General features: G+C 41.6%; 1 protein-coding gene across 1 annotated transcript in view; it reads left to right on the top strand.

Annotated features, from left to right (window-relative positions):
* Nucleotides 1-23,683, top strand: part of IGF2BP1 (insulin like growth factor 2 mRNA binding protein 1) — a gene marked incomplete at its 5' end in the record, with an annotated part of 70,785 nt that overhangs the window by 36,889 nt on the left and 10,213 nt on the right. Inside the window, 4 exons of the mRNA XM_081343332.1 lie at nucleotides 11,896-11,944; nucleotides 16,562-16,613; nucleotides 17,841-17,904; nucleotides 21,514-21,795. Coding sequence (XP_081199458.1) covers nucleotides 11,896-11,944; nucleotides 16,562-16,613; nucleotides 17,841-17,904; nucleotides 21,514-21,795 — 447 coding nt within the window. The remainder of the gene's footprint in view (nucleotides 1-11,895; nucleotides 11,945-16,561; nucleotides 16,614-17,840; nucleotides 17,905-21,513; nucleotides 21,796-23,683) is intronic.

Below are 23,683 nucleotides of genomic sequence, written 5' to 3'. Positions count from 1 at the left end.
TAATTAAAACTATATAAATATGGCAGATACAGAGTAGGAGAAAAACCTCCAGAGATGGAAGTGTTAGGCAGAAAAGGTGTTAGGCAGGAAAGAGGCGTGCTGTTTTTTATTATCTTGTAAGAAATCTCTGCTAACTTAATTCCTGTGTTCTTGCTGCTGTGCTGTGGAAGAGGAGATGGTGGGTAAGTTTTGAATGAATCGGGGAATGCTTTGATTGCATTGAAAACAAAGCCTTCCTGTTTACCCAATGGGTTCTGGATTTGCCTTCATGAGTATCTACCCTATGATTGCATTGTTCTTTGTATTCTTTCCAAATTAATGGAAGTCAGTAGTCTGTAAGTACGCACCTTTGTCTATTTGTCAAAAAGGATAACTCCAAGCATCAAACAGAAATGGACCATATTTGGTGTGGGGGAAGATGGTGTTTGAAAATGTCCAAATCTGACAAGAGTGGAGGGAAAGAAAGAAGTCCAGAAAGCAATCCCTGGTGCATCTTTTTGGAAGAGGCAATTGAACAGTGGCTTGGTGTTCATTCCTCTATTCCACGACCATATCTTCTTCCTCTCTATCTTATGACTTAGAGCAGGGCTTTTCAGCTGGTGGTACGCATACCACTGGTGGTATGTGAGCACCTGGCTGGTGGTACACAGTGTGGCCTTCCTCCCCCCTTCCTCCCCCCTGCTCCGCTCCTTCCCAACTCACTTGCTGCCGGAAAACATGCTGCTTGGCGGTGGCCTGCAGGAACCTTACCGAGGGGGCGCAAAGAGCACAGGCGCAGAGCGAGGCCCCGCCCTCCCCAGGGACTCGTGCAGCAACTGGATTGACCTCTTCTCGTGTGGGATCCGTGTCGCCCTCCCCCCCCTCTTCTTACTTCACAAGTAAGCGTGAGCCTGATGGAGACAGAGCCATCCACTCCCTCTGCAGGTAAATGTTTGAGACCGCTCGCGTCGCTGCCCTGAACGCCAACCTCACAACTGGCCCATCCTTTTCCCCCTTCTCTCTCCTCTCTCTCTCTCTCTCTCTCTCTCTCTCTCTCTCTCTCTCTCTCTCTCTCTCTCTCTCTCTCTCTCTCTCTCTCTCTCTCTCTATTGCGGCCTTCCATCTTCTTTTCCTCTCCCCCCCGCAATCTTGCGATACCCCTCATGGCGCCTCCTGGGGCTCAACACTTCCCCCCCTCCTCTTCCCGAGGTGCCCAGCTTTATGGAGGGGAAAGCAAAGCGGCCAGATGGTGTGCGCCCTCCCTGAGGACTCATCTCACGGCAGCAGGTGAGAATCAAGGCCCACGTTTGTTTTGCTGATGCGCGCCAGGAGAAGCCATCAGAACATGGGTGTGGAGGGAAAAAGGCACCCCCTGACTCCCTGCCGCCCACTGTTGGCGACTCCGTACAGCCAGCCCCGACCACTGCCGACGGGCTCCAGTCCGTCTGTCAGGGCTCAAGAGCTAGGATCAGCACCGCATTGCAGCTGATTGGCGCATCTTCAGGACAGCCAGGGCTCAGTGGAAGCGCCAGGATCAGCACCGCTTTGCAGCTGATCGGCGCATCTTCAGGGCTCAGGCGCCAGGATCAGCGCCGCTTTGAAGCTGATCGGCACATCTTTGGGGCTGCCAGGGCTCAGCAGAAGCGCCAGGATCAGCGCCAGACTCCAGCTGGAGCTTGGTGCTGATCCTGGTCCTTCTGCTGAGCCCTGAATAAGCACCAATCACCTGGAAAGTGGCACTGATCCTGGTGCATCTGCTGAGCCCCAAAGAGGCACTTATCACCTGGAAAGCAGCATTGATCCCTGCTCACACACACACAAACATGCAAGCAGTTACAGCTTTAGGCGTTTCAGCCTTCAACTACGGTTCCCAGTCCTCCACCATTTGCAGAGAGAGACAGAGAGGCACTTGTGATTCCCTTCTCTCTGTCTGTCTGTCTGTCTGTCTGTCTCTCTCTCTCTCTCTCTCTCCATGCGGGCTTTCCCCCTCACAGGGCTCCTGATTGGCCCCGCCCCCTGGGAGAAGTGCGGCCCCGTCCAAGGCACACATGGCTGGGAAGGTGCGTCGGAGTCCCAGGTACCGGTAAGGTGATCGGCCTGCTTCTCTCCCATTGCCCTCTCTGCTTGGTACTTCCAAAGGTGGCTGGTTCAAGGTCACACAGGGAGCCCTCGGCTGCTCCCATCCCCTCCACGCCTCCAAACCGATCCCCAGGCCAGTGTGTCTGACTGAGGAATTCTGGGAGTTGAAGTTAGGAAGCGATGATGAGCTCATGTTGATTTCTTAAATAGACAGTTTGGGCTATACCGAGTATTAATTTTCCTCAATTTATGTCTGTAAAGTGATTTGAGGGGTGTGATTGCTTGGATTATGATAGAAGTGTTACAGTTAAGTGGGCATCAGGTTTCTTGGTAAAAATTGATTTGGAAGGAAGGAAGGAAGGAAGGAAGGAAGGAAGGAAGGAAATGACAATGAGAGGGAGGGAAGGAAGGAGGAAGGGACAAAGGGAGGGAAGGAAGAAAGGAAGGAAAGAAGGAAGGGATAATGGGAGAGAGGAAGGGAGAGAGGGAGAAAAATAGAGAGGGAGAGAGAGGAAGAGAGAAATAGTGAGAGGGAGAGAAGGAGAGAGGGAGGGAGAGAGAAAGAAATAGAGAGGGAGAGGGAGAGAGAAAGAGGGAAAGGGAGAGAGAAAGAAAGGGAGGGGGAGAGAGATAAAGAGGGAGAGAGAGAGGAGAGGGAGAGAGAGATTAAAATAGTAACATGGTTGTTAAGTGAATCTGGTTTCCCCACTAACTGCTTGTCAGAAGGTTGCAAAAGGCGATCACATGACCATGGAACAATGTGACCATCATAAATATGAATCGGTTGCCAAGCATCCAAATGTAAATCACATGACCCGGGGCTGCTGCAACGGTCATAAGTGTGAAAAATGGTCATAAGTCACTTTTTTCAGTGCCCTTTTAACTTTGAACACTCACTAAACAAACTTGTAAGTCAAGGACTACCTGTACTTTATCACTTTTTCCCATTATTATTTTTTTGGTCATCAAGTTTTTGACATCTTGCTAGGTGACTGGTGGTACTTGAATGTTGCCATATTCTAAAAGTGGTACAATTGGTGAAAAGGTTGAAAAGCCCTGACCTAGAGCAGAAAGAGGAAAGAATTCCAAGAGTTATACTCTGCATGCTTTCCTTACGTTTCTGTCACCTTTTGCAGACAATATCCTTGGAATTTTAGTGTTAACACCAGGAGACTGGTTGTTGTTTTTGTTTTTTTTGGATCCACCAGTTTAATTTTTGTCTGCATTTTGAACTGTTGATCTCAGGTTAGAGTTCTTAATACTTCCTGCCTTTGCATGTCCATATTGATGTCGTTAATTTATGGGTGAATAGACATTTCTCAAAAGCACCATACCTTATATACCTGTGTGGCAAAGAGACAGTACTCTTGCAAGCAAGTCTTCGGATCACCTTTAAATCTTGAAAGCATCCCAACAGACCCACCAAATTACAGTTTCCCCGCTGGGTATCCAGAACTGGTATGTTGATGATTTGTTAACACATCTTGCCAATCAAAGCCATTAGTTCAGTAGGGAATTTCAAAAACCGAAATTTCACATAGCATGACTTTGACCACCATTTTAGTATTCAAAGTGGGAAGTTTTGTGAAGTTTTGTGCTTGAGATGGTTCAAAAATGAAGTGTCTTTTATACCCCTACACTGTTGTCTTTACCAAAAAAGTGTATGTTTCTTTCATGGTATATATCTAACCTGGATTGCTATAGGTTGCCTGGATCCAGGAGAGCCATTTACTCAGTGCATTATGCATGTCTGGCTTAGACCCTGCCATGATTATACTCACTTGGACTAAAAATGAACCATTTTTATCTATGAAGTGAATTTCTAGGAACTTAAAAAAGACCTCAAACACTGAAATCATGAATCTTCATATTGTACATATCCCCAAATTTGGCTGTCCTATTTTTCATATTATGAAAATTGAATAATCTGCTTTATTTCTTGTTTTAAAAAATTCCAGGGCATTTCAAAGGATAATAATAAAATTACAGTCAAACCGAAAATCAATAATAGAAACAAATAAATATCTCTGATAAAAAGCTGTGGTTTGGGCAATAGAATATTGTTATCTTCCAATTTGGAACATATTTCAATGTATTTTTACCAGCGATTATCTGTCTGTCTATTACACACACACACACACACACACACACACACACACACTTGTCATTTTTTTTACTGTGAGCACAACGGCACACATCAAAAATGAAATTTAGTTGCCTGCTCTCAAAGTGGAACACATACATGACACATATCTAACCATACTATATACACATATGTATAGACTCAGACCCCTATATATACATAACAAATAAATATTAAATACTGTCTATCTTGAATACATAACGGAAGGAGGAAGCCTGAGAGTTCACAAGGTTAATGCTGTATGGAATGAAACTATGGTTGAATCTGGATGTTCTGCTATGGATACCATGAAGCCTCCTCGCAGAAGGTAACAAGGAAAGTAGGTTGTGAAGAGGATGAGTAGTGTCCCAGATAATCTTACGGACCCTGCTCAAGCAACGCTTCTGTGCTATGTCCTGGATGGAGGGGAGGGAACTGCCAGTGATCTTTTCGGCCATCCTCACCACTTTCTGCAATGCCTTCCCGTCTGAAGCAGTGATGCTTCTGTGATGCTACATGACAGGATGCTCTCAATTGTTCCCCTGTAGAAAGTGGTCAGGACAGAGGAAGGAAGGTGTGCTTTTCTCATGCGACGCAGAAAATGCAGGCACTGCTGTGCCCGCTTCACCAGTTTCTCACTGTTGAGCAACCAAGTCAGCCTACTTGTTAGCTGTACACCCAGGAATTTGATGCTGGTAACCATCTCCACAGGTTTAAAGGGTTATAAGAGTGTTGAAATGTTGATCTCCGGGATAAAATCTTTTATTTTACACTGAGCTAAAATAAAGATTTTATCCCAGAGATCAACCAACAGTCTCATAATCCTTTAAATGAATACACCCAGGACTCAAATATTTAGAGTAATATTGTGTGTGTGTGTGTGGTGTGTGTGTGTGTGTGTGTGTATATATATAGAGAGACAAATATTTATATATATATAATCTCTCTCTCTCTCTCTTTCTCTCTCTCTCTCTCTCTCTCTCTCTCTCTATCTATCTATCTATATATATATATATATATATATAGAAGAGACGCGGTGGCTCAGTGGGTTAGGACACTGAACTTGTCGATCGGAAGGTCGGCAGTTTGGCGGGTCGAATCCCGAGTGCCGCGTAGCAGAGTGAGCGCCTGTTACTCATCCCAGCTTCTGCCAACCTAGCAGTTTGAAAGCACGTAAAAATGCAAGTAGAAAAATAGGGACCACTACGGTGGGAAGGTAACAGCGCTCCGTGCGCCTTTGGCGTCTAGTCATGCCGGCCACATGACCACGGAGACGTCCTCGGACAAGCGCTGGCTCTTCGGCTTTGAAACGGAGATGAGCACCGGCCCCTAGAGTCGGAACGACTAGCACGCATGTGCGTGCGGGGGAACCTTTACCTTTACTATATATATATATATATATATATATATATATATATATATATATATATATATATATATATATATATATATATATATATATATATATATATATATATATATATATATAGAGAGAGAGAGAGAGAGAGAGAGAGAGAGAGAGAGAGAGAGAGAGAGAGAGATGTAAAATTGATAATTTCCAAATAAAAATACCTTATTACCATACCAACTACTCACCGATTTTGCCTGTCTTGCTCTATAAATGATAATTAGTTGAGGATGATCCTTGGTGGTGATTGCTTGCTGGCACTCATGTGTTCTGAAGCCTTGAATGCTCATTGTTTGCTTATGCATGAATTTATCCTCCTGAAACATCAGGGGAACATCTGTCTAGTGCACAGGTCTGCAACCCGCGGCTCCGGGGCTGCATACGGCTCTTTCAGCCGTCTCCTGCGGCTCCCAGTCCTCTGCTATGTGTAGTCCCCCGCCCCCAAAAAAGTGGGACTAAAAAAGTTCAACCAATCAATTCAAATGTGCAGGGTAGGTGCATATCTCGCCTTGGCTCCACTCTTCAAACCCATGTGCACACATTTTTTTGTGGCTTCCAGTTTTTCCTTTTGTGAGGGAACCGGTTCCGAGTGGCTCTTTCACTGTTTCAGGTTGCTGACCCCCTGGTCTAGTGGTTCATATGTCCACTCTTCCAGTCAGTTACTGCTGCTGTTTCTCTTGTACTTTTGTGTCCTGACTCGTGCTTTCTGGCACAATTGCAACTGAGAATAGGCAAAAACAAAATATAAATGGCCTGAATGAAAACAGCTAAATCCAAGCACTATCTAGCTGTCCAGGTCACATGGCTACTTCTAGTTAATAGAGACTTAGAATAATTTATACGTGCTGAATATATGGGCATACTTAATCATAGTTGGTAGTACACGATGCTTAATTTGCAGTTTGTCCCTTTGTTGCCTGGATTGTTATTACAAATGTAGCACATGAGAAGGGGAGGCATAACTTTTTCCTCCCCAATTTGATTGGAATTAAAAACCTTCTGTGCTGTATTGGCACTTGTAGAAATTGTTTTGTTTATGTGATGCATTAAAGTTCTGATTGCATCAGTAAGAGAAGAAAGAAGCTTTTCTGTCCCACAAAATATGATCTGAAAAAGGATTCCCCCGCCATTAAAAAAAAAGGACATAAGCTTTTGCTCCCTGCTAGGTATGGCATGTACTTAGGTCTGTCATGCAAAATAGGCACTGCAAATACCAAATGCAGATTGTTTTTTTGTTTTGACAATAAGAGAGCTATTATCATTCAGAAAAAGAACGGAAAGGATTTCTGTTTTCTTTCTTACCCACTTGTCTTGATAATTGTATTAAATGATATGGAAAGTTTGTTGGTTGATTGATTTCCTGTCTTTATTATTTTTATAAATAACTCGGGGCAGCGAACACACACAGTACTCCTTCCTCCTCCTATTTCCCCATAACAACAACCCTGTGAGGTGGTTTGCGCTGAGAAACAGAGAAAAGTGCCCCAAATCACCCTGGTGTTCATACCTAAGCAGAACTAGAACTCACAGTCCCTGGGTTTCTAACTAGCTCCTTAACCACTACAAAGTGATTCTTCTTAGGAAATTGGAGACCAGTCTCTTACAGATTATCTTCAACTTTTGAGTGTAGTAATTCTTCTTGCCTCTTAACTTGCCTTCCAATCCAGTTTTTCTTTATGTTCAGTCTTGGTACTGAAGAAAGAAGTGTTATCATCTTGCCAAGGAGAAGAAGAAGAAAATGAATGATAGAAAATTGGATATGGCAAGCAGGAAATAGAGAGGAAATTGAGATGCAAAGTTTTTCATTTTATTACTTTATACTCTTTTTATTTCTTGGCTCTGCAATTCCTTGTTGTTGTTGTTAGCTGCGAAGTCGTGTCCGACCCATCGCGACCCTATGGACAACGTTCCTCCAGGCCTTCCTGTCCTCTACCATCTTCTGGAGTCCATTTAAGCTCACGCCTACTGCTTCAGTGACTCCATCCAGCCACCTCATTCTCTGTCGTCCCCTTCTTCTATTGCCCTCGATCTTTCCCAGCATTAGGCTCTTCTCCAGTGAGTCCTTCCTTCTCATTAGGTGGCCAAAGTATTTGAGTTTTAGCTTCAGGATCTGGCCTTCTAAAGAGCAGTCAGGATTGATCTCCTCTAGGACTGACCGGTTTGATCGCCTTGCAGTCCAAGGGACTCGCAGGAGTCTTCTCCAGCACCATAGTTCAAAGGCCTCAATTCTTTGGCGCTCAGCCTTTCTTATGGTCCAACTTTCACTGCCATACATTGCAACTGGGAAGACCATAGCCTTGACTATACGCACTTTTGTTGACAGGGTGATGTCTCTGCTTTTTAGTGTGCTGTCTAGATTTGCCATGGCTTTCCTCCCAAGGAGCAAGCGTCTTTTAATTTCTTGGCTACAGTCCCCATCTGCAGTGATCTTGGAGCCCAGGAAAATAAAATCTGTCACTACCTCCATTTCTTCCCCATCTATTTGCCAGGAATTGAGAGGGCCAGATGCCATGATCTTGGTTTTCTTAATGTTAAGTTTCAACCCAAGTTTTGCACTCTCCTTCTTCACCTGCAACAAGAGGCTCTTTAGTTCTTCTTCACTTTCTGCCATTAGAGTGGTATCATCTGCGTATCTTAGGTTGTTGATATTTCTTCCGGCAATCTTAATTCCAACTTTTGATTCATCTAGCCCTGCCTTTCTCATGATGTGCTCTGCATATAAGTTAAATAGGCAGGGCGACAGTATACAGCCTTGCCGGACTCCTTTCCCAATTTTGAACCAATCAGTGGTTCCGTGTCCAGTTCTCACTGTTGCTTCTTGACCCGCATATAGGTTTCTCAAGAGACAAATAAGATGGTCTGGTACTCCCATCTCTTTAAGAACTTGCCACAGTTTGTTATGATCCACACAATCAAAGGCTTTAGCATAGTCAATGAAGCAGAAGTAGATGTTTTTCTGGAACTCTCTAGCTTTCTCCATGATCCAGCGTATGTTGGCAATTTGATCTCTAGTTCCTCTACCTCTTCGAAATCCTGCCTGTACTTCTGGTAGTTCTCGATCCACATACTGCTGAAGTCTAGCTTGTAGGATTTTAAGCATGACTTTGCTAGCATGAGAAATGAGTGCAATGGTGCGATAGTTTGAACATTCTTTGGCATTGCCTTTCTTTGGAATTGGAATGTAAACTGATCTTTTCCAATCCTGTGGCCACTGTTGAGTTTTCCAAATTTGCTGGCAAATTGAGTGTAGCACTTTTACTGCATTGTCTTTTAAGATTTTGAATGGCTCAGCTGGAATACTGTCACCTCCACTAGCTTTGTTGTTGCTCAGCTTTTCTAAGGCCCACTTCACTTCACATTCTAGGATGTCTGGCTCAAGGTCAGTGACCACCTCATTGTGATTATCTGGGACGTTAAGCTCATTCTTGTATAGTTCTTCTGTGTAATTTTGCCACCTCTTCTTAATCTCTTCTGCCTCTGTTAGGTCCCTGCCATTTTGGTCCTTTATCATGCCCATTTTTGCATTAAACGTTCCCTTCATCTCTCCAATTTTCTTGAAAAGATCTCTGGTCCTCCCTATTCTATTGTTTTCTTCTATTTCTTTGCATTGTTCATTTAAGAAGGCATTCTTATCTCTTCTAGCTATTCTCTGGAATTCTGCATTCAATTGGGTGTATCTTTCTTTTTCTCCCTTGCCTTTCGCTTCCCTCCTTTCCTCAGCTATTTGCAAAGCTTCCTCAGACAGCCATTTTGCTCTCTTGCATTTCTTTTTCTTTGGGATGGTTTTGGTTGCTACCTGTTGTACAATGTCGCGAACCTCTGTCCATAGTTCTTCAGGCACTCTGTCTATCAGATCTAATTCCTTAAATCTATTTGTCACCTCTACTGTATATTCGACAGGGATATGATTTAATTCATACCTGAGTGGCCTAGTGCTTTTCCCTACTTTCTTCAGTTTAAGCCTAAACTTTGCAAGGAGAAGCTCATGGTCTGAGCCACAGTCAGCTCCTGGTCTTGTTTTTACTGACTGTATAGAGCTTCTCCATCTTTGGCTGCAGAGCATATAGTCAATCTGATTTCTGTGTTGACCGTCTGGTGATGTCCATGTGTAGAGCCGTCTCTTGGGTTGTTGGAAAAGAGTGTTTGCTATGACCATCGTATTCTCTTGACAAAATTCTATCAGCCTGTGCCCTGCTTCATTTTGTACTCCAAGGCCAAACTTGCCTGTTATTCCAGTTATCTTTTGGCTTCCTACTTTAGCATTCCAATCCCCCATGATGATAAGGACATCATTTTTTGGTGTTAGTTCTATAAGGTGCTGTAGGGCTTCATAGAACCAGTCAATTTCATCCTCTTCAGCACTGGTGGTTGGGGCATAGACTTGGACTACTGTGATATTGAATGGTTTGCCTTGGATTCGAACTGAGATCATTCTGTCATTTTGAGGATTGTATCCCAGTATTGCTTTTCCTACTCTTTTATTGACTATGAAGGCTACTCCATTTCTTCTGAGGGATTCTTGCCCGCAGTAGTATACCTGATGGCCATCTGAATTAAATTCACCCATTCCTGTCCATTTTAGTTCGCTGATGCCTAAGATGTCGATGTTCAGTCTTGTCATCTCTTGTTTGACCACGTCCAGCTTTCCTTGATTCATGGATCTTACATTCCAGGTTCCTATGGAGAAAAAATCTTTACAGCATCGGACTTTCCTTTCACCACCAGACACATCCACAGCTGAGCGTCCTTTCGGCTTTGGCCCAGTCGCTTCATTCTTTCTGGTGCTACTAGTACTAGCCCTCTGCTCTTCCCCAGTAGCATATTGGACGCCTTCCGACCTGAGGGGCTCATCTTCCAGCGTCATATCGTTTTGCCTTTTGGTACTGTCCATAGGGTTTTCATGGCAAAGATACTGGAGTGGGTTGCCATTTCCTTCTCCAGTGGATCACGTTTTGTCAGAACTCTCTGCTATGACCTTTCCGTCTTGGGTGGCCCTGCACGGCATAGCTCATAGCTTCATTGAATTACGCAAGCCCCTTCGCCACGACAAGGCAGTAATCCATGAAGGGGGCAATTCCTTGAGGGACCCTATTTTTTTAAGATAATATGATGGTTAGAATAGGGTTGCTGATGGATTTTGGAGAAAGATGTATTGTAGAAAAAGAAAGCTTTGGGGATGCCATGGGAACAGGGAAGCCTGCTGAATGGTTGCATTATGGTTAGGATGTTGTCCATTCTTCCACAGTGTTCTTTTTATTTATGATTAATAGTTTTTAAATAGTTCATATTTGTTTTAACTGTTTTTGCTCTATGTCCTCCCAGAGTCACATTTGTGAAATGGGCAGATATATAAATTAGTTGAATAAATAAATAGATAGAATAACTTAGGTAGCTATTAAGTTAGATCCATGTGTATCAACAGAGAAGAACAGTGAGACTTAAGTTTGTTAGATGTGGCAAAAATGAACTTTTATGAAGTTTTATAGGCAAGAGCCTTGGTGGAGCAGTGGGCTAATGCCTCCTTAAGTAACACCAGCTGCCTGCAATTAGTGCAGGTTCTCATCCCACCAGGCTCAAGGTCGACTCAGCCTTCCATCCTTCCGAGGTAGGTAAAATGAGGACCCAGATTGTTGGGGGCAATAAGCTGACTTTGTAATAATGCCGCTTGGGGGGGGGGCGAAAGCCCTAATAAGCAGGCATATACATAGAATTAAGGCTATTGCTAAGCACATTGATTTGTGCTTAGATTGTAAGCCGCCCTGAGTCTTCGGAGAAGGGCGGGATATAAATGGGATTAAAAAAAAAAGACAATAAATATCTTCTTTACCAAAATATTAAATGCGTCATTTAATTCAATGAAGTCCAATTATAAGCTAGCATAACCTATTTCCTCTTTTGTATCAGTATAAACTGTTTGTCCCTTAAATGATCACCCAAATGATTTGCTATTTTTTATCTAGAAGAACTTGCAGCGTAGAGAAAGCTGCTTTCTCAGATTTTGTCAAGGGCAGTTTTAATTCTGTGATAATACTCTATATGAGAAGTTCTAATGCATTCTCCATTTGTATATAAACTTATTTACTATCTTCAATATGAAGGTTTCCTTTTATTCTCTTTTCTGGTTTATTTTGTACTTTTAGTGTCTTGATGTTGCATTTGTTTAGTAAATAAAACCTAAAGATTACCTGGACTTTTGTAAGGCAGCTCTTGTATACTGTAGCTATATTATTGTACATAAATGATAGTTTCAAATTAAATTAACATGCTGTTAATTTAAATAATTTTCTTCTTCTTTTTTTCCAATTAGGAGCCGCAAAATTCAGATAAGAAATATCCCACCTCAGCTTCGGTGGGAGGTAAGTCTGATGATGTGAAAGAGAATGTGGTCTTAGCACCCAGCCAGGAATGGTTTTTGTTGTAATTCAAAGAGCTTTGGTATCTTTTGAGATATGTGTCTCTGACAAAATATAAGAAAATCTCCTCCCTCTGTTTCCCATCTGTCGTCTTGCTGCGACATCTACTAGGAGAGAATAAGAAAAAATACGACTAGTTTTAACCAGATTTTCCAGTTATGTTGAGTTGTTCAAAATAAAGGCAGAATATAAATCTAATAATAATTCCTAGTTGATAGCTGTTCCTTGTTTTCTATTGTATCCAAAGATCATTAAACGGGCTACAGAATGTCATTGATTAAGAGTTAACTGATGTATAAATTGGCTTTAGAAAGGGGTGTGTTACTCGAGATCACATTGCCAATATTAAATGGTTCATGGAAAAGGCATGTGAATATCAAAAGGATCTATAGATGTGTTTTTATCAAATACAGAAAAGCTTTTAACTGTGTAAAACAGAATAAGCAATGGCCAGCTTTGCACGATCTTGGTGTCCCAATCCACCTGATCAGACCTATCAGATCATTGTACACTGATCAAAAGGAAATAGTAAGAATACTCTATGGTGACACAGATTCGTTTAGGATCAGTAACGGAGTTAGACAGGGATGTAGTTTATCCCCATTTGTATGCTGAAGTGATCATCTGTAAATGAGATCTGGAACTGCTTGATGTTGGAGTGAAGTTTGGGGAAAGAACCATAAATAATTTTAGATACACAGATGATACAATATTATTGGCTGAAAATAAAGAAAATCCAGAAACAATGATCTGGAAAATCAAGGATGAAAGTGAAAAAGTAGGTTTGAGTCTAAACTTCAGTTAAACAAAGATAATAACCACAACTTCAGGCGACATGAGATATTTAAAATCAACAAGGAAGCAATTTATTTCGAGAATTTATCTTCCTTGATCAAAAATTGTTCATGATGGCAGTTCTATTCCTGAAATCAAACACAGGATAACCTTAGGCTGCACTGCAGTTGTTAATGTGAATAAGATCTGGAAGAGCGGAGATATTGATATAAATATAAAAAGCACCCTAGTTAGAGCAATAGTCTTCCCTGTAATCAGGTATAGTTGTGTGAGTTGGACACTAAGAATGGCTGATCCAAAGAAGTAGTGACACCTTTGAACTTGGTGCCAACATAAATTATTGCATATACCATGGATTTAGCCAGAACAACCAACAGAGTGGTGCTGAAGCATATAAAACTAAATATATCCTTGGAAGCCAAAATAACAAGATCACATCATGTGTGCAAAATCATTGGAGAAGTTAATGATGCTAACATTGATAATATCAAAGCTGATACAAAGATGGACATCCAACAACTGAAAGAAGCGGTGCTTGACAGGATAGCATGGAAAACATTTGCCTTTAAAGTCACCAAGAGTTGGACATGACGGAATGGTTAAAACAAATCTTTCCTAAAAACTAAGTTCTCCTTTAGTGTCCGGTTTTTGAAATTAAGAAGTTACTTATCTTTGTTTAGTCTTGTAAAAACCAAGATAGAATACAGGTAGTCCTTGAGATATGACAGGCCATTTAATGAATGTTCGAAGTTATTACACACAGTCCAAAAGCTAATATGACTGTTTCAAAGTTACAACCCCTGCAGTGCCCCTATGGTCATTTGCCCTTATGACAGATTACAGAGATACTACAGCACACACTACTTCTACAGTACTATAGTGACAGGATGCAATACAGAGGAGGCCCATAGGCTTTGGGGAACCCAAGGGGCAGGGAGCAGAGCTTGGGATATTTCAGAGAGTGGGCCTGAAACAGTAGCCTAGAACAAGAAGTGACTAGTAATGCATAATCTGAAATTTATTTATTGTGATAGGAATCAACCTAGACTCCCTTTCCAGACTCCTACTAAGAATAGTTAATTGCAGAAACATTTTACTAATTTCAGTGTGAACTTTGCCTTTGTTCTTGATCAGAACAAACTTAAAATAAAACGGAATCTAAAGTGGGAATCAGTTGCTGCAATGAACTGAGTGTTTATCATGTTTATCACTTATAACCCAAACTGTTTCAACATTAAGGTGTGTGTTCACCTGTCCAAATGTTACAGAAAAAGACATTTTGGATTTGTTTGTTGGCTCAGATAAAGGCAAATGTAGAAAGGTCTATAATAATGTATAGTGACATTATTTGGATTTGCATTGCCAGTTGAAAGCCTTGGCTATCTCTAGTTTTTGTTCTTTGTTATACATTTTGGGGGGAAAGTAAAAAATACTGTGTTTCCCCAAAAATAAGCTGGAGTCTTATATTTATTTTTGGTCCAAAAGACCCATTAGGGCTTATTTTCAGGGGTGTCTTATTTTGCAGGCAGAGGCGCAAAGGGGAGGACGCAGGGCTATTGAGGGTGGGGCAGCAGACCTGCTGAAGGACCGGGTTGGAAGGTGGGTCCCATCACAGGAATACAGAGTTTTGCATGGTACAAGCGAGATAGAAGATACTTTTATCGCACCAAAGCCATTTAGTCCGAGGTTTCCAGTGAATGTGGTTTCAGATTTTACACTGTCCCTTGACTAAGGTAAAGGTAAAGGTTCCCCCGCACATGTGTGCTAGTCGTTTCTGACTCTAGGGGCCGGTGCTCATCTCCGTTTCAAAGCCAAAGAGCCAGCGCTTGTCTGAGGACGTCTCCATGATCATGTGGCTGGCATGACTAGACGCCAAAGGCGCATGGAACACTGTTACCTTCCCACCGTAGTGGTCCCTATTTTTCTACTTGCATTTTTTACATGCTTTCGAACTGCTAGGTTGGCAGAAGCTGGGACGAGTAACAGGCGCTTACTCTGTTATGCGGCACTTGGGATTCGACCTGCCAAACTGCTGACCATCTGATCGACAAGCTCAGCGTCCTAACCCACTGAGCCACCGTGTCCCTGTCCCTTGACTAGAAAGGGTCTAATTCAGGGATTGCTCCCCTTTTCGTTTAGCACAGCCCAAGCTCCCCGTGCTTCTTTCCAATTCTGTCTCGAAGCCTCAGCGATTCAGTTCTCTCCCTGCCTTCCCAGCATGCAATCCTAACCCCGCCCCCTTCCTTCAACTACCACCTCCTCATTTATCTATTTCCACCCACGAGGGGCAGGCTTTCTTGTTTGTTTTTCTCTGTTTTCTTTTGTTTTTCTCTTCTTTTCTTTGGTTTTTCTCTGTTTTCTTGTGTGGCTTTGAAGCAGCAGCTGGGTGAGTTTCAATTGCCAGGTGTGGCATCTCAATAGTGTGGATTTGCTGCGCTGCAAAAGTTTTCCTCGTTTACTTTCTCAGCACCAGAACAAGCCTCATTCTGAAAGGAGATGGGAGCACCGCCTGCCCTTTGGTTTTGGTTTATGGGAGAGCTCCTCTTTAGGCTGGGGTATGCTGGGTGCTGAAGTTCTGTCCGATTTAGTGAAGTGAGCTTTAGCAGGCCAAGATCCGATCCAACCTCTGTGTGTGTGTGTGTGTGTGTGAGAGAGAGAGAGAGAGGTGGGGGGAGGGAGGGAGGGAAGGAGAGATCCGATCCAACCTCTGACCTGGCCCAGACCGCCAGCGAGTGCTGCTGCCAGTGTAGATTTAGTAGGCTGCTACAGCCACTGCTACTGTCATGGAGCAAGCCTGACTCTTCCTGGGAGTCCGGGGCTACAGCGTGGCTCCATCTGCTGAACCTCACTTGGACAGAACTTCAGCACCCAGCACACACCAGCCTGAAGAGGAGCACTTCCGTAAGCAAATCACCAAACTGGGTGGAGCCCTCCAATAAGCCAAAACCCAACGGGCGGTGCTCCCCTCTCCTTTCAAAATGGCCCATGTTGTGGTGCTGAGAAAGTAAACGTTAAAATTTTTGCAGCACGGCAAACTCACAGCATCGAGATGCCACACCTGGCATTCGAAACTCACCCAGCTGCTGCCTCAAAGCCATGCTAGAAAACAGTTCCGGAGAAGAACAAGCAACGAGAAAGAAAGCCTGCCCCTCGTGGGTGGAAATAGGTAAATGAGGAGGTGGTAGTTGAAGGGAGGGGGCGGGGTTAGGATTGCATGCTGGGAAGGCGGGGAGAGAACTGAATCTCGGAGACTTCGAGGCAGAATTGGAAAGAAGGGTGGGGAGCTTGGGCCGTGCTGAAGGAAAAGGGGACCAATCCCTGAATTAGTCCCATTCTATAGTCAAGGGACAGTGTAAAAGCTGAAACCACATTCACTGGATACCTCGGACTAAATGATGCAGTAATAGTATCTTCTACCTCATTTGTACCATGCAAAACTCAGTAGTTCCTGTCCCTCCACCGCCCCCCAGCTCCCCCCATCCCCTCCTGGGCTCCCTCACGTCCCATGCGAGAGACGTCAAGCTGGCCACACACCCCATCCCCATCCCTCAGGTAACCACAATGCTAGGAGTTTTGGGGTAGGATTTATATTAGGCCCAACCCCCAAAATCAAGCTAGGTCTTATTTTTGGGGAAACATGTTACCTCTTCAGTTTTATGTTGCTTTGTATAATTTTAAGCACGACTTAATCCTCTGTCTTTTCTGTGACCGTGTCTGTGTCTCTGTATGTTTTTAACTAAGTAGGTTTGTTTTTTATCTGAATAGGTCTTGGATGGTTTGCTGGCTCAATATGGTACTGTGGAAAACTGTGAACAAGGTAAGTTTCCATGAGAAGGTTTGGGAAATAGAGGTAGTCCTTGACTTAGGATGGATCCCCCCTCCCCGGCTCCAAAAATAAAGGTACTTATGATCCAATTCTGAATGTCCAGACCCCGCTCCTCTAACAATAACATGACAGCATTTTGGGCAAGCAGCACCCAGCCCACATTTATGGTCACATGACCACAGTTTATTATGTTTTTGCTGAAAGCAGGCATTTACTTCTAATTTTTGGCAGAAATACTCCATAGCAAACAATGACAGACAGACACTATGCCTGTCATGACTTATGATCATAATTGACAAGCTCTGTTGCAGTCGTACATTGAGGAATACCTGTATATCTGTTTCTATTTTAGTGCCACAGATTGAAGGAGGAACAGGTAGCTTAATCCTAAATTTGTTTACTCCAAAATAGTTTCAATGAACTCATGGAGAGATATTTGTGAGGAAGTTAGTTGATTCTAATTATCTGATTCCTTACAGCGTATTCCACTTCATTTCCTCAGCTCCTGTTAGTATTTTTTAAAAATAAAATGTGTTCATTTTTCTCTAAGCAAATACATTCCTTGCATGCATTTAATATACCTTAAGATACATTTAATATAGTTTTGGAATTGAGAACAATGCTTGGACATTCTGAAAGTACAAAAATCACCGGGCAAAAGTTAGTTCCAATTTGCACATTAGCATAGAAGGCAAGGATGCAGTCAGCTTGTATTGGAGTTCTCAAAATTAAGTTGCGAAGCATCTCTATGTGGGATCAGCGTATTGTCAGAACATTGTTTTCCCCACCATTTATTGTTTTCCCATACTCAGGAACTCAAGCAATGATGAGGAAGTCGAACTCTTTACTGCTGCATATGAAGGAAGGGTTCATGAGATCTTTAATTCCTTGAAATGAAAAGATGGAGTATTGTTTAATTGTGTTTAAATCTTAAAAAAAATGACTCTTAATCAGTACCTGGAATAAAATGTAAAGTTAAAATAAGGATTTCTAAATAATGATGAGATAAATAATGTAATAGCCTATTTTTCTCATATACTTAAGCTATAATGAGTAAGAGGTTCACACATCCCACTAATTCAGAAATAAACAAGTCATATTACATGTTTTTAGTATTCTTGGAAAAGTGAAGATTTAGCTAGTAATTCTAAGCTATTTAAACCATAAAGTGCATTTTAACTAAACTAGTTATATTTTTCTTTCTTTTTTATTTGCAAGTGAATACGGACAGCGAGACAGCAGTTGTTAATGTCACCTATTCTAACCGGGAACAGACCCGACAGTAAGTTTAAAGTTTTATTAGTTATAAGTGTTTCTGGTTTAGTATTTTAGTGTGCATATATAACCCTGCACAGAATACTGAACTCAAAGCTAGCAAAAAGGTATTTATATTAGCTGCTTCTTACAGGTTGTTAGATCTGCAACATATTTATGATTTATTTGCCAAAGAATCTGTGTCTCACCTAATTATCGTTTATCACTTGTATGTAAGATATCCTTAATCAGTGCTTCTCTGAAATCTTGGACATGATCAGGGAAGGATTCTCTGAATTACATATGTCTCTTTCTGGGGCTGAAATATTCTAGGAGAATTTTTTTTAAAGGAGAACAAATAGAGGCTTGCAATCAAGGCACATCACTTATTTTTGTCTGGATATATTGTTCCATTCTTTATTGGAAGAGGAGGAAGTTCTTACAAAACTAGATTAAACCCTTATCACATATCATCATCACCATCTCTATCTTCTTTGTGGAGCAATCCAGAAGTTCTTGCAGAAGAAGGTACTTCAAATAGTTAGAGAAAACCTGTTCTCTAGTAAGTGCATGTAGTAATGCTGCTTTAATTGAATATTGCTTTTATGATTAATTAATGGATATTTCTTTTACCAAACAACGAAACAGTTCAGATATGATCTTTGGCAAATTCTGTGTTGTATTAAATCTAAAAGTAAATGTTTCCTGTGTAGAATTATTTGCTCTCCTTTCTTACTGCTCCTCTATGTGAAGGCAAAGTGTAGAATTCATGGAACTTGCAGGAGAATTTTAAACCTAGGTTTCAGATGACAGATTTTAACAGAGTGGCAAATGTACATTGGGATGCTTGATTGCATATCAGATTGTTTCATGCTGGGTTATAGTTAATGTTAACACCCCATCTATGGTTAGGTTTATGAACTGCAGGCCATTATCAAAGCCATATACAATCCTTGATGTCTTTGGGTTGTTCTCCATTTAAGGTACTCTCCCTTCAGTTTGGGAGCCATCAGAAAATTAATCCAGCATAGTTTTTGCTGCCCTAGTTCCCAGTCGCAATTGTCTCTGCTCTAGCTTGCAGCTGGGGGAAGGGGGTGTCATTATTCTCATTTTCTATGCAGCAAAGGCTGCCCTTCTAGGCAGGTTCACACAAAAGGAGACAAGTTTATTTTTATAGATATGTACACTTTCTAACTAAAGAAATTTTAACATGATAAAAATACATATTTTAGAAAAGAAGTGAAGTAAAAAATAGCAGTGAGATCAGACGGAAAATAATAAGGAAATAGAAAAGCAGCTTCTGATCTTATAAAGTTATAAATGCAATTATACTTTGTCCTCTGTCTTTAAAATTGCATCATAATTTCCTTCTCCCCACAGTCTGCTGCAAAGGGAGGTGAGTTTAAAGAATTATACATATGCTTCCCTGTGCCCCAGTCAGGATAACCTTAGCCATCTGTCATTACTCAGTGCTCCTTGTGAAGGTAGAAAGCCCTGCTCTGCTGCCAACCACTCACAGTGTTTGTCAACTATTAATAAGTCTCCTTCTGAACACAGGTTTAATGTTTTTCTTGAAGGTCTGTGTTAATTGAATAACAACAAATGGGTCCTAATGAGAGATATGCCATGAAACAGCAGAAGACAAGCCAGTTCTGTTTTCTCTCCCATGTCTGTCTGTCTGTCTCTGTCTCTGTCTCTGTCTCTCTGTCTCTCTCTCTGTCTGTCTCTCTCTCTGTCTGTCTCTCTCTCTGTCTGTCTCTCTCTCTCTCTCTCTCTCTCTCTCTCTCTCTCTCTCTCTCTCTCTGTCACACACACACACACACACACACACACACACACACACACACACACTTACCAGACCCTGATGGTCTGATTCTATTTGGAGATTCACATAGAGACCTAGCAGGTTAACAGAGGAGCTCAGAAGGAATATTTCAAAGGGATCTTTAAAATAATATTTCAAAAAGTCATACACTCACCCTGTCCAAACCAAAATGACTAGAGTCACAGGAAATATAAAGCATGTTTGTACCAATATAAAGTGGTCAAGGTAAGATTGGCTTAAGGTGGAAAACACTATATCAAAACAGCTAAGGATGGTCAGGCTGCCTCGGTTATGGCTGGATTCAGTATGAAAGCAATGATTTCAGGACATGGTTTCCAGAGTATGCCTGCCTTGTTTAGGTCCACCTGGAGGAAGGCATTTTGTTCCCTTTCCCTGAATCAAAGTGTGTGAAGAAACCTTAAAAGTGCTGTTATATAGAAGTTATTTAATCACCCAGACATAGATGACATGGAAATAACAACAACAACAATAGTAGTAGTAGTAGTAGTAGTAGTAGTAGTAGTAGTAGATGCAATCCCAAAACAACTGGAGCACCACTTGAACATCGTTGGCATTGACAAATTCGCCATCATTCAATTGCAAAAGGTAGCCTTACTGGGAACAGCTTCCATCTTAAGACAATATATGTAACACCACCAAATATCCACCTTTGCTTACCCCAGGTCCTTGGTAAGGACTTGATAGGTAGACAAAAATGCCAAACCCAGTCTGAACATCTGGCTGACTGCAAATAATAATCATAACAACAACAATAATGTGGAGACAGCAGAATAGAAAAGAAAGAAATGGAGAAAATCGCAAAAGAATTGGAGAAAATCACCTGCAAGCAGAAGTAGTATGACTGGCAAAGCAAAGATAGTGCCAGTAATGATAGGTGCCTTGGGTGCAATCTCAAAACATCTAAAGCACCACTTGAACATCATTTGCATTGACAAAAACGCTATCAGTCAATTGAAAAAGGCAGGTTTACATTCTTTGACAATATTTTTATCGTCATCAAACAACATTCTATCCCAGATCCTTGGGAAAGACTCAATGGATGGATATAAATGCCCAATCCAGTCTAAGCATCTGAATGATTGTGCGATGAAATATAATAATAATATTAATTGAAGGATTTCCCTACTATTAATAGTGAACTGTTTCCCCCCCCCCCATATGTTACATTTTCCTTTTCTTTTGGCAAAATAAAAGAGCAGACGGGGAGGCAGGGTGGGGAAAGATTGCATTGGAAAAGATGAAGCAGCATTGGTTTTGAGATGGGAAGGTGATTTTCAGTCTGTCAGTTTAGAAAAGGTTTAGTTCACCTAACTATACTATGATTTTAAACAGCTTCATTGGCTTTTCTTTATTCTTCTTTGTGTATGGTTAATTTTGATGTAACTCTACACTTAACTTATTCACCATAACGTATATCCAAGGTTGGCAGCAAAATGCCCATAGCTTTTCAAATGAGAGAAATTGCTAAATTTTGCAAGTTTCTGTTTTTTCACATATGAACTCATGCTGTTCAGTGAGAATGGTGAAAAAATCCTTTCAGGATATTTTTTCTAAAGATTATTTGACTCCTTTTGCAAACTTTGGCATGGCTTCTAGATTGCTGGAATGGATTTGGGGATGGATGGTGTTCTTTATTGTAGGTAAGTGTTGGATTCAACTAAGATATTTAATAATAAAATCGTTAGCCCAGGACTGATGGTGACCTGCCCCTTTAAAATTTCTCCCTAGCCAATGTAACCTGCCCTCTCACAGATTAGTTCTCCTTCCATTTTATCTCTGTTTTTTCTCCAGAGCCATCATGAAACTTAATGGACATCAACTGGAAAACCATGCACTGAAGGTCTCTTACATACCTGATGAACAGACTGTGCAGGGTGCAGAGAATGGACGTCGAGGTGGTTTTGGAACACGGGGTGCCCCACGGCAAGGTTCTCCTGTGGCTTCAGGAGCTCCTGTGAAACAGCAACCAGTCGATATCCCCCTTCGGCTTCTTGTTCCTACCCAGTATGTGGGAGCCATTATTGGTAAAGAAGGTGCCACCATCCGCAACATAACCAAACAGACACAGTCCAAGTAAGATATTGTTTTGTTAGGAGCACTTTAGCTGCTTTTTCCACATGTTGCTAAATTCCACACGGCATAAAGCAAATCCTAACTAGAAAATTACATTTTGGCTTATGCCCCATCCATAAGGTAAAAGGTAAAGGTTCCCCCGCACATGCGTGCTAGTCGTTTCTGACTCTAGGGGCCGGTGCTCATCTCCGTTTCAAAGCCGAAGAGCCAGCGCTTGTCCGAGGAGATCTCCGTGGTCATGTGGCCGGCATGACTAGATGCCAAAGGCGCACGGAATGCTGTTACCTTCCCACTGTAGTGGTCCCTATTTTTCTACTTGCATTTTTACGTGCTTTTGAACTGCTAGGTTGGCAGAAGCTGGGACGCGTAACAGGCGCTCACTCTGTTACGCGGCACTCGGGATTTGACCCGCCAAACTGCCGACCTTCTGATCGACAAGCTCAGCGTCCTAACCCACTGAGCCACCGCGCCCCTTTCGCCCCATCTATACATGTCATCTAATTTAGGAGATTGTCCAGAATCAGTTTGAAATTTGGATTGAAATGGGTTTCCTATCCTGGTTCATTGTTCAAAATTGGCAACCGAAAAGGAAAGTGAAAAGTCCTCAGAAAAGAAAAAAAAACCTTTCCAAAGTCAAGATGAGGCCAATGTGAAAGAGGCCAACCTTAATTAAAATTACAGGAAAGCAGCTTAGGAAACAAAGAGAAAATAAATGCATCCTCAACAACCCAACTCAGATATAAATAAGCAAGAATCTGAATTTTGGACACTTATCCTTTAACAAAAAAGTTTGTATTTCCCCTGCTCTTCTTTCAAAGAATATATATTGCTGTCTCTCCCTTTTTCTGTAGCATTCCCACACTAACTGTAATATTGCTTGGATGCATAGTGACCGTAGTAATTCAACAAAAATTTGAAGCAAGGATTACACAGCCATAATCCAAACTCAAATCCAGTCTGTGACTTCCAACTCTGGAGAACAGTTTATAGTTTGGAGTTCCAAAAGATCTGCAGGGCATCAGATTGTGCAAAGTTGTTTTGTATTACTCAAGTCTCATTCTTTGTTCTCTTTCCTATGAGAATGAATTGGGAGTTATTTGATTCTCAGCATTTCTCTTGCTAAAATTTGCTTCATAGTGGATGTGTAGATTAAAGTAGAGTTCAAGATAATTCAGATCAGTGCAGCTTATTGCAATTAATTATTATGGTTCTTTAAAATTAGATGCTCTGAAACCATGAATTATAAAACTGCCTTTAAAAAAAAGGCAGCTGAGCACAGTATAGGATTTGGATGATATATTAAACTGTGGATAATTTGAAGAGGGAGCTTTCAATGTAGCCATAGCTATGTTGATAAACTGTAGCCCATATGCCTCACTGTTCTTCATGTTGTTCAGCACTGCATCCAAAGTTGGCCACTATGCTAAAGAAGTCTCGCGGTAACAGAGATTTTATGAGTTTCATAATGTCCTCCTAGTGTATGTTCTTCTAGCACCTACATTTATATTTCTATCACAGAATCAGGCATTTTCAAATTCTATTACTTTGATTTTCATGTTATTTTACTATGGTTATAATAACTGTGACTACTGTTTTTTTACTCTTGTTGTATATTGTTTTACCTTTCTAATAAGATACTTTCATTAATTTGTAGATTACTCAGTGGCCTATATTTATTAGGCTATCTAGAGCAGGGGTCTTCAAACTTGGCCCTTTTATGACTTGTGGACTTCAACTCCCAGAATTCCTCAGCCAATATGCCTGACTGAGGAATTCTGGGAATTGAAGTCCACAAGTCATAAAAGGACCAAGTTTGAAGACCCCTGATCTAGAGGAAGTGAATAAAATTAAAATACATATGCACCCAAATTGGTAATAAATGAGAAAT

Source organism: Vipera berus (assembly GCF_964194415.1).
Source record: "Vipera berus genome assembly, chromosome: Z".
NCBI lineage: Eukaryota > Metazoa > Chordata > Lepidosauria > Squamata > Viperidae > Vipera > Vipera berus.
Note: the sequence above shows the minus strand (reverse complement) of the source record. Positions and strands in the feature narration are given on the sequence as shown.